This window comes from Camelus bactrianus, chromosome 13 (assembly GCF_048773025.1).
Source record: "Camelus bactrianus isolate YW-2024 breed Bactrian camel chromosome 13, ASM4877302v1, whole genome shotgun sequence".
Lineage (NCBI taxonomy): Eukaryota > Metazoa > Chordata > Mammalia > Artiodactyla > Camelidae > Camelus > Camelus bactrianus.
The window spans coordinates 33,348,744-33,363,338 of record NC_133551.1 but is presented as its reverse complement, the minus strand read 5'-3'; the positions used below and the strand labels follow the sequence as shown (position 1 = coordinate 33,363,338).

The 14,595-nt window shown below is 32.6% G+C and overlaps 1 protein-coding gene across 12 annotated transcripts in view; it reads right to left on the bottom strand.

The window, feature by feature from the left end:
- The window catches only part of DOCK7 (dedicator of cytokinesis 7), a 176,819-nt gene that overhangs the window by 37,368 nt on the left and 124,856 nt on the right, over positions 1-14,595 (bottom strand). For 8 of the 12 annotated variants that reach the window (XR_012511209.1, XR_012511208.1, XM_074376357.1 and 5 more), the window contains 3 exons: positions 5,120-5,302; positions 4,845-5,007; positions 1,586-1,682 (listed from right to left, as the gene is read on the bottom strand). Coding sequence is in view for 10 of the 12 variants with exons in the window: in XM_074376357.1 (XP_074232458.1) it covers positions 1,586-1,682; positions 4,845-5,007; positions 5,120-5,302 (443 nt within the window). In the remaining 2 variants the exon portion in view is untranslated. The remainder of the gene's footprint in view (positions 1-1,585; positions 1,683-4,844; positions 5,008-5,119; positions 5,303-14,595) is intronic. The other 4 variants (XM_074376350.1, XM_074376351.1, XM_074376354.1 and 1 more) reach the window with 1 other exon arrangement.

Sequence of the window (14,595 nt, the reverse complement as noted above, 5' to 3'; positions counted from 1 at the left end):
AGCAAGATTTTGTGCAGAAATATAAGATGCTTAAAAAAAAAAAAAAAGAATCAGGAAAACACCAAAAAAAAGAGAAAAGAAAGAAAGAAAAGAAAAAGGCTTCCTTAAAACATAGTAAAATAAGCAGAGAGAACACAGTATACAAATGTAGAAATACTAATAGTATAGTATCTGGCTGCTTTGTGATTTCTAAAAAACACACCACGTGGAAAAATAATGAAAGAAATAAAATACGGACAAAGACAACAGAAAAACACTCAAATCTTAAGAATTTTAACAGTTATATTATATTCAGTATCTGTTCTGGTCCAAGTATATGTGCCCTGCCCCCAAATTCGTATGTTGAAAATCTAATGCCCAAGGTAATGGTATTAGGAGGTGAGGCCTTTGGAAGGTGAGTAGGTCATCAGAAGCAGGGCAGAGCCTTCGTGAATGGGATTAGTGGCTCTATAAAAGAAACCCCAGAGAGTTTGCTTGCCCTTCCACTATAAGAGAACAAAATAAGAAGTCTGTGACCCAGAAGAGGGCCTTACAAAACAGCAGATCTGCTGACACCATGGTAGTGAACTTCCCAGACGCCAGAATTGTGAGAAAAATAAATTTCTGTTGTTTAAAAGTGACCAGTGTGTGATATTTTGTTAAAGCAGCTTGAAGAGACTAGGACAGTTTCTGACGATTCCAAACCCATCTCTACAGTACTGATCCTGCAGCTTGTCTCTCTGCTGGCTGGTACAAGGCCTTGTTTCCTGGGTTTTATGATTTTGCTGTCTGAGAGCTAATGTTTCTAGACATTTATCTGTGAGAATTCTCTAGAGCTCAAGCTGAAGATGGTTCTCAGGTAGGGTAAGCAATCATCCTGGTTTACTTAGGACAGGACTGAGGGGTTCCCTGGGACATGAGATATTCAGTGCTAAAATCAGGACTGTTAGGCAAACCTGAATGAGCTGGTCACCGTATTTTCAAAGCTTTTTGAACCAATCAAGCTACTTAAGGGCTAACCTGTAATTACAAATTCTCAGGAAAATATTTTAGCCCCTTGATACAATGCCACGTTTCAAGCCAAGCAATTTTATCACTGGTTCGGTGAGAAGGGTTTCTTTCCCCTTATGCTGCTAAGATGCAGTTCTTCAGGATCCTGGACTCACAAAAGTACATTTTTAGTTGTTTTTGGCAGTAGGGTCAGTCACTGTACCTAGTCTGTCTTTGTGCTAGAAACAGAAGACTTGGAGTGTTTTGTCTTTATCTATATTTTAAGCTCTAAGATGGCAAAGATTAGTTTTCTAATTTTTTGTAATTCTTGAAATATTTAGTTCAGTGTGACGCCAAAAATATGTTCAAAAACTTGCAGAAAGCATTTTCCAAGGGGGATTGCTGGGAAAATATGTAACCTTTTGCTTTACTATACAGTTTGAAATATTCTTTCCCCAAATCTTTTTTAATCTAAAATTTAAAAATTAAGTGTAACTATTTTGTCTTCTTAGATCTGAATGCTGATATATGTAAAATAACACTAAAAGTCACTATTTTCCTCTCGCATTTGAAATCCAACAGCCCATCAGTAAGATAAAACAGAAGGTTATATTACTTGTCAAGCTTCTCAGTGTTTTGACGCCAGTGAGTCATGTCCTTTCTCCACCTCAGATTTTCCTGACTTCCAAAGGCACTTCCAGATGGGCTTCTCTCTGTCAAATAAATTTCAAAACCATTTTTAAAATGTTATTTCAGTTGGACCACACAGATGCATATTTCCAAACATATAACAAATACCACACAAGCTTATTAATTTTATACACAGCCATTTTATACTCAGTACAAGCGGAAAAACTTGAAATGGTGCTTTTTATCAAAAATTTTCACAGCAGTTACAGAAGAAATATATGTGCTACATGTAATATAAAAAAATAAAAATCATTTTAAAATAAGCAAACTTTCTAATACCGACTTTCCCAAAATCTTAACAATGGCTTATAAGACCCTGCATGATACGATCTTATTTCCTACCACTCTGCCTCTTGTTTACGCTCCCGTTACTGTGTGTGTGTGTGTGTGTCTGTGTGTTCTGTATAGGCAGTCTCACTACACATGCTCCTGATTTAGGATGTGCGCAATGGTTATTGTTCCTTTTACCTGACTGTTCACCGCACAAATTTTCACTGGCCAATTATTTATCACCTCCATAGAAAGGCCTTCCTCAACTCTCCAATGCTTCCTTTACCTCTTAATTTATTATATTTCTCTCCACAGCACTTATGACTATAAGAACATAAGCTACTTAAGAACAGAGATGATGTCCATTTTGTTCACTTTACGTCAGGTGCTGACAAAGTGTCTGGCACATATTGAGAACTCGGTAGCCTTTTGTTTAATAAATAAACAAAATAAGAAGGATTCCTAAAGTAATTACTTCTTTTGGTCCATAGAAGGCAGGACAGGAGGAAGATGGGGGCTTTCTCTCAAGAGGCTTCTAGGATGAAAGGCAGAGTGAATGGCATGGGATCCTTTAAGGGGCAGCAGCAATAGAACTGATTCATACAAGTCCAGCATAAGTGGAAAAGGCATTGAGAATTGTGGAGAAATATACATTTAAACAATGGAATCAATTCATGAATTCAAACTTTCAACTAGAAAACTAATGAGACTTTAAATTGGCTGGGACAATGGAAAGAAAAATTAAAGTAAAAATTCAGAGTTCAAATAGAAATTTTAGAAATACTGAGAAACAAAAATAATTTAACACACACTAAAGGACATGTTTGGATATTTCTTCTGCTTTCTCTCCCTTTCCTTATCTTTCTTTCTTCCTGTCTCTCTTTACCTCTTTTTTATTTTGAAATCTCTATCTTTAAGAACTGTGAAAGAAAGCATAAAAGATATACCTATATTAAGACAGAAAGCAAAATATTTGTGATCTATTTACATTTTTATCATTAACTTTATTTTTTTTCATGAAACTGCCTCTCATATCCTTAGTTACAAATGTCTATCATTAGGTTATGTAGCTTATTAAATGTCCAAATGTACATAAGAATTGCAAAAGCTTAATTTTCCCAAGACAAGAACTTCAATTTTTTAAAAACTGAGATATAATTGACGTATAACATTACATTAGTTTCAGGTATACAACACAATGATTTATGTATTTATTACAAAATGATCACAAGTCTAGATAACACCCATCACCACACAGTTTCAGATTTTGTTTTTCTTATGAGGAGAACTTTTAAGATGTACTCACTTAGGAACTTTCAAGTATACAACACAGTACTGGTGCTGTATGTTACATCCCTAGTACTTATATATTTTGTAACTGTAAGTTTCTATTTTTGACTCCATTTATCCATTTCATCAATCCCTACTCCCCGTTCTCTGTATCCATGAGTTCAGGGTTTTGGGGTTTTTTTTTGTTTTTTTGTTTAAGATTCCACATTTCTTCATTTCTTACATTCAAACAGTGATAGCTGTCCAAAGGCCACAAGTTTAAACATATAACCAACATGTTGTTAACAGCTCCACTCTTTCCAACAGTAAGCTTCAGAAAGAGCTGATATAATATAAAGAACACTAAATTAGATGTTGAAAGATCTTGGTTCTGTCACTTATTTATGATCTTAGGAAAGTTATTTACCTCTGTGAGATTTATTCTATTTATATTAACGATGAGGATAATTATTCATTAGGTTTTGGTAATAATTAAATGACCCAGATAAAAGTTAACTTCCATACTTTATAGAAGGTTGTTGTACGCACTGAATGAGTCAAAAGAAAATCAATCGGTACAATGTATACAACGGAAGTGAAAAAACAGTGGTCTGTTAATTCCAAAGGCAAAGACAGTCTTATTCATTATTAAATTTCAAACACACATAGCAAATAAAAGATATTTAAACCTACTTAAATAAACGATCAATACGTCAAATGGCCTATCAGAAAACAATAATTTAAAAATATTCATGTAAGTATACATTCACATTTTAAGTCAACAAATATATATTGAGCTGTCGGCATGTGTCACGTACACAGATGACTAAGCCACGTCCCTGACCTTAAGGAGCTCTCAGCAACTGTATCACTTTAGGATTTACGAAATATTTACCCACACATGGTCCCTACAAAGATGATACGATCAACTAGTTACACTATCTTTTAAAATCTCAAAACAATCACAAGTGGATGAGGAAAGAGAAAGAAGGGATATCAAGTGACTTGGCCAAGGTTACATGGCTAATGAGTTGCAGACAGAGGATTAGAAACAGGCTTCAAATGCTACTAAAATGTTTTCTCTTTCTGATATTTGAGTTTGATGGGTGGTATCTTTGCATTATATTCATATATCAATTACTGTAAAGCTAGGAAACTTTTATGAGTAAAAAGTGATGCAACATGGAATGGATGACCAAGAGTGAACCTTCGTGTAAACTACAGACTCTGTGATAATGCGTGTCAGCGTAGGTGCATCAATTGCAACAAGTGTACCACTCCGGTAGGGGATGTTATAACAGGGGAGGCTATGCATGTGCAGGGGTGGAGGATATAGCAGAATTTTCTGTATCTTCAGTTCAATTTTGCTATGAACCTAAAACTGCTCTTAAAAATCTATTTTTAAAAAGGGATGTTATGAATAACCACACAAAGGCAACAGGAATAAATTGAGATTATCCAGAGCAAACTGGGAAGTATGTTCTCCCTACTTGAATAAGAATTCTAACTTGAATTCCTGCAAAGAAATGGTTATTCAAGTTAATTTACAATTACATTTAAAACACTTTTTAAAAAGTGTAGAACTATCATTGAAGACTTGCAACAGTGATCACTGTAGTATTTCAAGGAAATTGAAAAATTCTCACCAGGAGGAGAAGATATTGTGTACATACCAAGCTGTCCTCGGCTTCGGCGCACCATTTCTTGCCTAGCACCTATGCTCCCAAGAATGGCTTCTTCAAGCTTTGCTCTCATGTCTTTTGATTTCTTAAAGGTCAAACTATTCATTCTTTCAAACACTTTCTTTCCCTAAAATTTAAACATTAGAAAAGAAGACACATTGAGGAAATTTTCTTCTTCCTTTTCCACATTATGTTTCCTTTCTTGTTCTTCTCTGCAATACAGCACAATGATCACTTACTTTGTACTCAAAGCAAGATACACAAAGATAAAGCAGATCTAATAGTCGGTTTAGCTGCAGGACTGAGAGATCTGTAAACCATTTTTGTAGAACTGTCTCATCTGCATTCTTGAGAACCCAAAGCAGACAGATTAAAAGACTCCGACTTGATTCTGCTGAAAAGGTAGTGTGTTGCCTGCCACTCTGAAAATCAAAAGCAGCAGAATGAGACACACTGATCAAAGACCATTTCTTTTTTTGAGTTGTCAGTTGTTTTCTTCTAAAAACAATAAAGCAAAAATTACTTAAAAATCAAACATTTCAAAAGAACCATTTGATCTAGACAATACTTGTGTTAAGTCATATAGAACCTTAAACTTAAGGTCCTGAGGTTTAAAGAACCTTTCCTGGCAATAGAAGATTATTTTAATCTATGATAGAGCTTCCAGCAGACTATAAATAAGAAGACATAAAGGGAAAAGCTAAAGGGTCCTACTATTAAAAACAAAGATATTTACCAAAGATTATCAGACACAATAAATGAAAAAAGCAACTGTCTGAAAATAAGAATATTTTAAGAGTATTAAGTAATAACAAAATGTTTGTTAGGTTTAGAGAATCATTGTTTCCTATCAAAGGATACTGACAAAAGGAAAAAGTCTTAGAACACATATAAGTGAAAAGCATTTTTACATAAAGCATATAAAGTTAAGGAGTTATTCCCAAACTTCAATCTGTATCAGTATATAGTATGAGAAATACAAATAAAAACTAAGAATAAGAACCTGTTTACAGTGCCTTTTATTGGATATTTACTTAGTTCCAGGCATCAGGCTGAGCTTTTTAACATACATTATTTCATTTAGTCCTCCAACAGTATTACTAAGCAGGTTGTAACATCTCAATTTAACAGACAAGAATGCAGGATGACAAGAATAGTAATAATGATGATGGCAAAACATAACATTTGAAATGTGCTAGGCACCATGCTGATCACTTTTTATTATTTAACTCTAACAACAGTTTTATATGATGGTATTAACTACTGTTATTTCTAATTTACCACTAAGGAAACTAAAAGTTAGAGATTAAATAAGTTGCCCTAAATCACATACTAAGAAAAGGTAAAGCCACTATTTCAGTCCAGGTTAACCAGACTCCAAAGCTTATACACTTCACTATTCTATTACATTCTAATATTTGGTTAATAAATATACTAAATAATAATAAGAAAGTAGTAGATGGGATATTGAGAAGAAATACAAAGGAAAGCTGAACATACACTTGACTGTTGAGGCCATGACCTCAACTACTACCACCTTAATCGCTCCTCTATCTATCTTGGATGGTGATAATGATAGTAGCCTAGTTTTTTTTGCGGGGGGGATTAGGTTTGTTTGCTTGTTTGCTTGTTTATTTAATGGGGGTACCGGGGATTGAACCCAGGACCTTGTGCATGCTAGGCATTCACTCTACCACTGAGCTATACCCTTCCCCTACAGCCTAGTTTTTTATAATGCTTACTCTGTGCTAGGCACTGTACGAAACACTGTATCTTTTAATGTATTTATTCCTTGCAACATCTAAAGAGATAACTATTATTACTTACTCCATCTTACAGACATAAAAACCAAGACAAGAAGCAGTTAGTTATCTTGTGAAAGTATTTTGCAGTAAATGGTGGGACTGGGATTCAAATGTAGAAAGTGTGGGTCCAGAGACCAAGCTCTTATCCACTATGTTTACTGCCTTTCAAGGATGTAAATAAACTCACCCACATAAACTCACTTAACGATGCTATATTGTACTTGAGCTGGACACAAATAGCTTTGACTCCCACTCTCCAAATTCAGTCTCTCTGATAAGGAAAATTTTCCTTTATTTTAAAAGCAGGCATTTTATATAGCAGAATTTTCAGGCATACATAAATATATTGACTAAATTCTCAATGACTGATTTTTTAAAAGCAAAATTTAAAAATTATCCTGAATTTGTCACAAAGATACACACTAACGTTTCTTATACCCCCACATAAATTGCCAACAGCACAGTGACACAGTTTGAAGAAAGTCGGACAAACGTGAAACAGACTCAGTAATGGAAAGATGTCAGTTTTCCCCCAAATTGGTCTCTAGGATCAATGCAATTCCAATCAAAATACCAGCCAGGTTTTTCCTGGAAGCTGACAAACTGATTTTAAAATGTAATGAGGAAAAGCAAAGGGCAAAGAATAAGCAAGACACTCTTGAGGAAGAACCAGGTAGGATGGGAACAAATTTGCTCTACTAGATAGCAATATTTACTAAAAAGTTAGAATAATGAAGACAGTTTGATATTGGCATATGGATAGACAAATAGTCTAATGAAATAGAATAGAAAGCACACAAAAAAATCTTACGCATATATGAAAATGCGATATGTAACAGAGCAGGCACTATGGATGAGTGGTGGTATAAAGGTGGTCACATCTGCCTACATTAAAATTAAGAACATGTGTTTGTTCACACAAGTAATTAATAAATAGATAGCTACAAAAGGCACACCATAAATTAGAAGAAATTTGCTGCATATAAAACCAACCAGAGATTTGTATCCAGAACAGTCTCTCTTAAGCAAGTTTCCACAAAAAAATTAAGCCCTACAAAAAATGACTAAGAGGCTGAGGCATTAAAAAAAAAAAAAGATAATTCTGGTCTGGTATTACCAATCAATGAATCTTCAGTGAAGGAAGAAACCACAACCCAGGATTCTTATATCTACAAGTAACACTGCAAATATAAAGTCCAATACACGGTCAAGAACCAGGCACACAAAGAAGCAATGTATCAAGAGTGAGACTGACAAAACAGACAACAGAAAAGGGTACACTAAGACTTAAGATATTGAAATTATCAAAACAACCACACTTCTGATGTACGCTTGCCCAAAAATAAGGTTAAAAACTTTGACAAGAAACTTAAAAGTATAAATAGAAATGTTATATTGAAAAAATAAAAGAAACAAATAGAATTTAGAAGACTGAAAGAAAACTTACACAATAACAAAATTAAGAGCTCAAAAGATCAGTGTAATGTAATATCAGGTACAGTTAAGGAGAGAATTAGTAAAATGAGAGATAGATCAAAGCAAGCAATCCAGCATGAAACATAGGTTAACAAAAAGATGGAATATACAGAAAACAGAGACAAAGCAGACACAATAAAAAGGATTAACAGATGTATAAATGAACATAAAAGAGGAGAGACAGAATGGAGACGAGGACACATTTGAACAGATAATAGCCAAGAATGTCATAGAACTGAAGAAAGATGCTGAATCATAAATTTAAGAAGTCTAAAACTATCAAGCAGAATGAATGTAAAGAAATCCAAAACTAGATTCAATAGACTGAAACCATAGAAAGCCAATTTTATGGAGAATATCAAGTAAACAAGAGAGAAAAAATACAAATTATCTTTAAAGAAGTAATAGTTCAATACAGCTGACTTTTCAAAAGCAGTGATGCAAATGAGAAGACAGTGGGAACAATGTCCTCAGCATGTTGAAAGAAAAAAGAGGAAGCTCAGATGCCATTTCTTTTAAAAAAAATCCCAATTAAGATCAAATAAAGACATTTTTTTCAAAGAAACAGAGAGTTCATCCCCACAGAATAGAAAGTTCTAAAGGATATGTTTTCCAAAGTAGAAAAATATCTCTTATGGAAGTTCACAAAATCCAGAAAGAATCAAGAACAAATAGAGTGGTGAACACATGGGTAAATCTAAATGAAAACTGATTCTATGTAGCCATAAAATAATAATAATGTCTTGTGGGGTTTAATGATACATAAAACTAAAAACAGCATTTAGGTAGGGAGAAAAGTAAACAAAGTCAACCTGTTCTAAGATCCTTCTATTAACCAATGTGAAAGTAAAGATAATGATTACTATTACACTGAAATTTAAGGAAGTGAATTGCTATTTGTAATATAATCACAAAAAGAATAGAAACAGAATGTATAACTTCCAAACTAGTAGAGAGGAAAAAGTGGAATGGGGGGAAAAAAGAATGAGAAAAAAATGACCCAAAAGAAGATAACAAATGAGACAAAAAGAAAATGGGGTGGGAAAACAAGAAATAAAATTAAAATGTTAAGTACATTAATTATATTAAATGTAAATGGACTAAAACATTCTAGTGAGAGACAAAGATTTTTAAAATCTTTGAACAGACCAGATTTTTAAAATATAAGAAAAAATCTAACTACGTGTTGTTTATAAAAGACACAGCTAAAACATAAGTTTCAAATATTTAAAATATAAAAACACTGAAAGTAAAAGGATGGAAAAACTCACGCCATATATATGTGTGTGTGTGTGAGTGTACGCGCGTGCATGTATACACACACACACACACACACGCACACAAGGCAAAAGAAACCTAGCATAGCTATACCAGTATTACACAAAATTGACTTAAAGGCAAATAAAAATAAGTATTTCAGTTCATGCTGACAAAAGTACAGTCCATCAAAATATATCAATTTTAAATTATCAGATATTTCATAATAAGGCCTCAAAGGAAATAAAAACAAAATCCAATAGAATGACAAGAAGAAATTACAACACCACAACTGTAGTGGGATATTACAAAAAGCAAACAGAATTCAGCAAAGAGAAAGAAGATTTAAACAGCAGGATTAAAAATGTGATGTAATGTGTATAATGGATAAATACAGAATACATAATTAACAAGGGAAGAATATATATTCTTTTTGAATATGTGAGATATTTGCAAAAATTGAGCATATACTAGACCATAAAACCAACTGCCACAATGATCAAATTGTATAAAGTTCTCTGATCATTCAGTTAGGCCAAAATCAGAAACAAAAGGACTACTTTATATGTAATATATATATATTACTTTATATATATAAAACATGTATCAGAGAAGAAAGGTTGAAAATTAGTGAGTTAAGCAACCATCTCAAGAAGTTAAAAAAAAAAAAAAGAACATCAATATAAACCAAAAAAATTAGAAGACAGTAAAAATTAAAGATAAACATTCAAAAGTGAGGATCAACATTGCCCACAAATTGGTTCTTTGTACAAACTAAAGAAATATACAAATTCCTGTTGAGATTTATCTAAGACAAAAGGTACAAAAAACGAGTCACAGAAATAAAAATATTTATATCTACTATATATGTTACAGACATTAAAAAGATCACTAAAGATATTCAGAACAACTTTGTATGCCAAGAAGTTTGAATCAATTTCTACTAACATAAAATTTACAAAAATCAGTGTAAAAAGAAATAGAAAAACTAAACTAAACAGTCCTATAGTCATTAAAGAAATTATATCAGTAATTTAAAAACTTTCAAAAAAGAAAACTGCAGGTACAGATGGCTTCACCCACAAGTTCTACAAATATTCCAGGAAGAAATAATTTCAATTTTAAAGAAGTACTTTCAGGGAACAGAATAAAAGGAGAAATTCCCTAGCTCACTTTAATTGCCTAAACTGCCCAATTCCAAAACCTGAATAGAACACTATGAGAAAGAAAAAAATCTTACAGACACAGATACACAATCTTAAACAAATATAGCAAAACAAATCGATTAATATACAATCATGAAAAAGTTGGGTTTAATGCAGGAGTTCAAGTTGGGTTTAACACTAGAAAATTAACTGAAAGATGCCACAGTAAAAGATAAAAAAGCAAAATAACATGACAGCTTCAATGGTGAAAAAAGTATGATAAAATTAAACAACTATTCATAACTGAAAAAACAAAACTCCTAGCAAACTAGGAACAGCAGGGGACTTCCCTAACGTAATAGAAGGTATCTTAAATACTACCCCCAAAAGAAAACCTTTAACACCTATGTTTAAGAATGAAATGTTGCAAATTTCCCCTTTAGTGATCCCAACTATCACTATTTCTATTCAATACTGTACTCACGGTTCTAGCCAGGAAAATAAGTTTTGAAAAAAAACTGAAAGGAAGAAATGAAACTGCCATTATTCACAGATGGTATGATGGTGTATGTAGGAAAAAAATCTACACATGTTATTAGTTTAGCAATTCTGCTGGAAATAAACATTATTGTTCAAAATCAATTCTATGTCCACATAAAAGCAATCACCAATTAGAAAAAAGAATTTTTGAAAAAGATGTCATTTCTAAGCCTATAAGAATATATTACACATTATCATATTATATAATTTTATAATATTGTTAAAATATTAAAAATATCAAGGACCAATAATACATCTACAAAAGATGTTCTAGGTCTCTTTGGTAAAAGCTATAAAAGTTTATGAATTTATAGACATTAAAGAAGGCCTAAATAGTGGGGAGAGCTATCATGATCAAGGATTTAGGGATTTAACAGTTTAAAAATAGTAATTTTTCCCAAAACTGATCCATAGATTCAATACATTCTCAACCAAAATCCCAACAGGTTCATTGGTTTCTGTTTATTTATTTTAGTGGAATTTGATAAGCTGATTCTAAATCTGTATAGAAATACAAAGGACCAAGAATTAGCCAAGAAAAATTTTTAAATGCATGAGGACTTTCTCTACATGATAGCCCATACAGAGGTAGTCCTCCAGAACCGTTGGGAAAATAATATATAAAATAAATAATAAATAAACCTGAACCCCCCAATTCCACTGTTCATAAAAAGTCAATTCCAGGTAGATTTTAGGATTGGATATAAAAGGAAGAACAAAAAAGTATTTAAAAAATAATATAGGAGAAAATATTGAAATAAGGAAATGTTAAAAAATAAGACACAAAAAACTAGCTATAAAGGAAAAGGCTGACAAACTTAAGTATTTTAAAATAAGAGACTCTAATCACCAAATTCACCGTTAAGTGTATGAAAAAGCAAGCCACAAAAAAGAAAGAAATCTTTGAACTACTTATAATTGACATTGGGCTTGATCCAGACAGAGAAACTGCTACAAATCAAAAACAAAGGCAGACAACCCAATGGAAAATGGGCAAAAAACTCTAGACACTCAAAAGAAAAAAATCCAAATGGCCAACGTATATATGAAAAAGTGCACACCCTCATATGACATCAGGGAAATGAATGCTTAAATGAGTTGAGATACAACAATAAATTATCAAGTTGACAAAAATTTAAATGTCTGAAAATTCTAAGTGCAGATGAACGAACATATGAAGGAACAGGAATGCTCATACGGCAGGTGCAAGTATAAATCAAGACAAACCTTCTGGAAAACTCCATGGCATATCTAGTACAGAAGATACACATGTTCTATGACCCAGAAAATCCCACTCCTAGGAAATACCCTAAATAAAAGCGTATATATGCCTATAGGATATATGCAAAAGAAGCCACAGGATTGCTATTTTTAATAACCAAAGATTAGAAACCATTTATGCATCTATCAATAGAATGGGTAAATCAGTTGACCTATAGTCAGACAACAGAATATCATAACAAAATGAAAAATCAGTGAATTGTAACTATATTTTATAATATTAAAGACATAATCTAAAACTAAACTGTTGTATTAAGGGATGCAAACCTAGATGGTAAAATTATTAACAAAATCAAGCAATTACATCATTAGTCAGGAGAGTGGGTAGCGTGGTGTATAGCTCTGGTGGGGAAGAGCATGCAAAGGATTTCTGGAAGGCAGCCAAAGATCTATATTTTGTCCTGAATGGTAGTTACAAAGGTATTCATTTTATCTTCTTTCGTACATGTACATTTAGGTTTCATGTACTTTTTCATGTGTGGTATATTTCACACAAGAAAGGTCTAAAAAAATGAAAAGCGAGGTCCATAAAATTGAGAATAGTGGTCATTTTGAGGCAAGAAAGGGACTGAATTGAGGGCAAACTGGGAACTTCCAAGGTATTTGTAATTTTCTATTTCTGAAGTTGAATGGTGGGTACACTGTTGTTTCTTCTATTATACTTTAATTGCACATGTACTTTATATACAATGGCAAAACTACAAATGCTTAAAAATTGATACACCGGAATTCATCAAAATTAAAAACTTTTGCACTTCAAATGACATCATCAAGAAAATGAAAACATAATCCACAGGAAAAAAGTATTTCCAAATCACAAATCTGATAAGGAATTTATATCCAGAATATCATTAAGAACTCTTTCAACTCAATAATAAGATGATGAATAACAGAATTTTAAAATGCTAAAGGGTTTGAATAGATTTTTCTCTAAATAACATATACAAAAAGATATGCCAATAAGCAAATGCAAAGATACTCTTAATATCAGTAGACATTAGGGAAACAAAAATCAAAACCACAGTGAGGTACCACTTCATACACATTAAAGTGTGAAGTATATACAATAAAAAAGATAATAAAAAGTGTTAGAGGATTTGGAGAAAAAGGAACTTTCTATTCATTGCTGGTGAGAATGTAAAATGGAGCAGCCACTTTGAAAAAGAGTTTAGAAGTTTCTTAAAATATTAGACATAGAAATACAATATGACCCAGCAAATTTCATTCCTAAGTATCTACCTAAAAGAAATCCAAACATATGTGCACACAAAGACAGGTACACAAATGTTCACAGCAGCATTATTCCTAACAGCCAAAAACTGGAAATGATTCAACAGTTCATCAACTGATATAACAGATAAAAATCTGGTCTATCAATATAAAGGAATACTATTTGGCAATTAAAAAAAAAAGTACTGATACATGTTACAACCTGAATGAACCTCAAAAACATTATGCTTAGTGAAAGAAGCCAGACACGAAGGATCATAGTGTGTAATTCATTTACCTGAAATGTCCAGAATAGGCAAACCTATACAGACAGGAAGTAGATCAGCTGTTGCCTAGGGCTGGGCTGCAGAGAAATTGAGAGTGACTGCTAATAAGCCAAAGGGTTCTTTTTGGGGTGGTGGAAATGTTCTAAAATTAGACTGTGGTGATGGCTGCATAATTTTGTAAAGATGCTGAAAACCATGAAATTGTATATTTAAAATGGGTGAATCTTTTGATATGTAAATTATTTCAATAAACCTTTTTTAAAAAGTTGTCAAGTACTACAGCTTCCATAAATATGATTGCATTTTTCTGAAAGTCATTTAAAACTTTTAGAAGTTGATCTTGCTCTACTGGCAGTATGCTTCCTCCCTGCTCCCATGTTCTTCCCTTTTTGAGGGGGGGAAATTAAAGGGGTAGAATGAATATCAATTTATTTAAACATGAAAAAGTATGTATCTTCACAGATTCAAAATATATATTCTCAAACAACTGAGAATACTTCTTAGAGCTGATAAAAAAAAAAACGGATTTTAAAAATGAAGAAAATAGGCTATCTACCATAAGGCAACTTCCAAATTCTGAATGAGAATCTGGTATAAAGAATACAGAGCTTTATTACCATAAAGCTTGAGGTAATTAATAACTTTTAAAACAACTTACTACAAGAAAGGCAAGATTCTCAAAACCTTAATGTTTCTGCAACATAAATAAAACTCA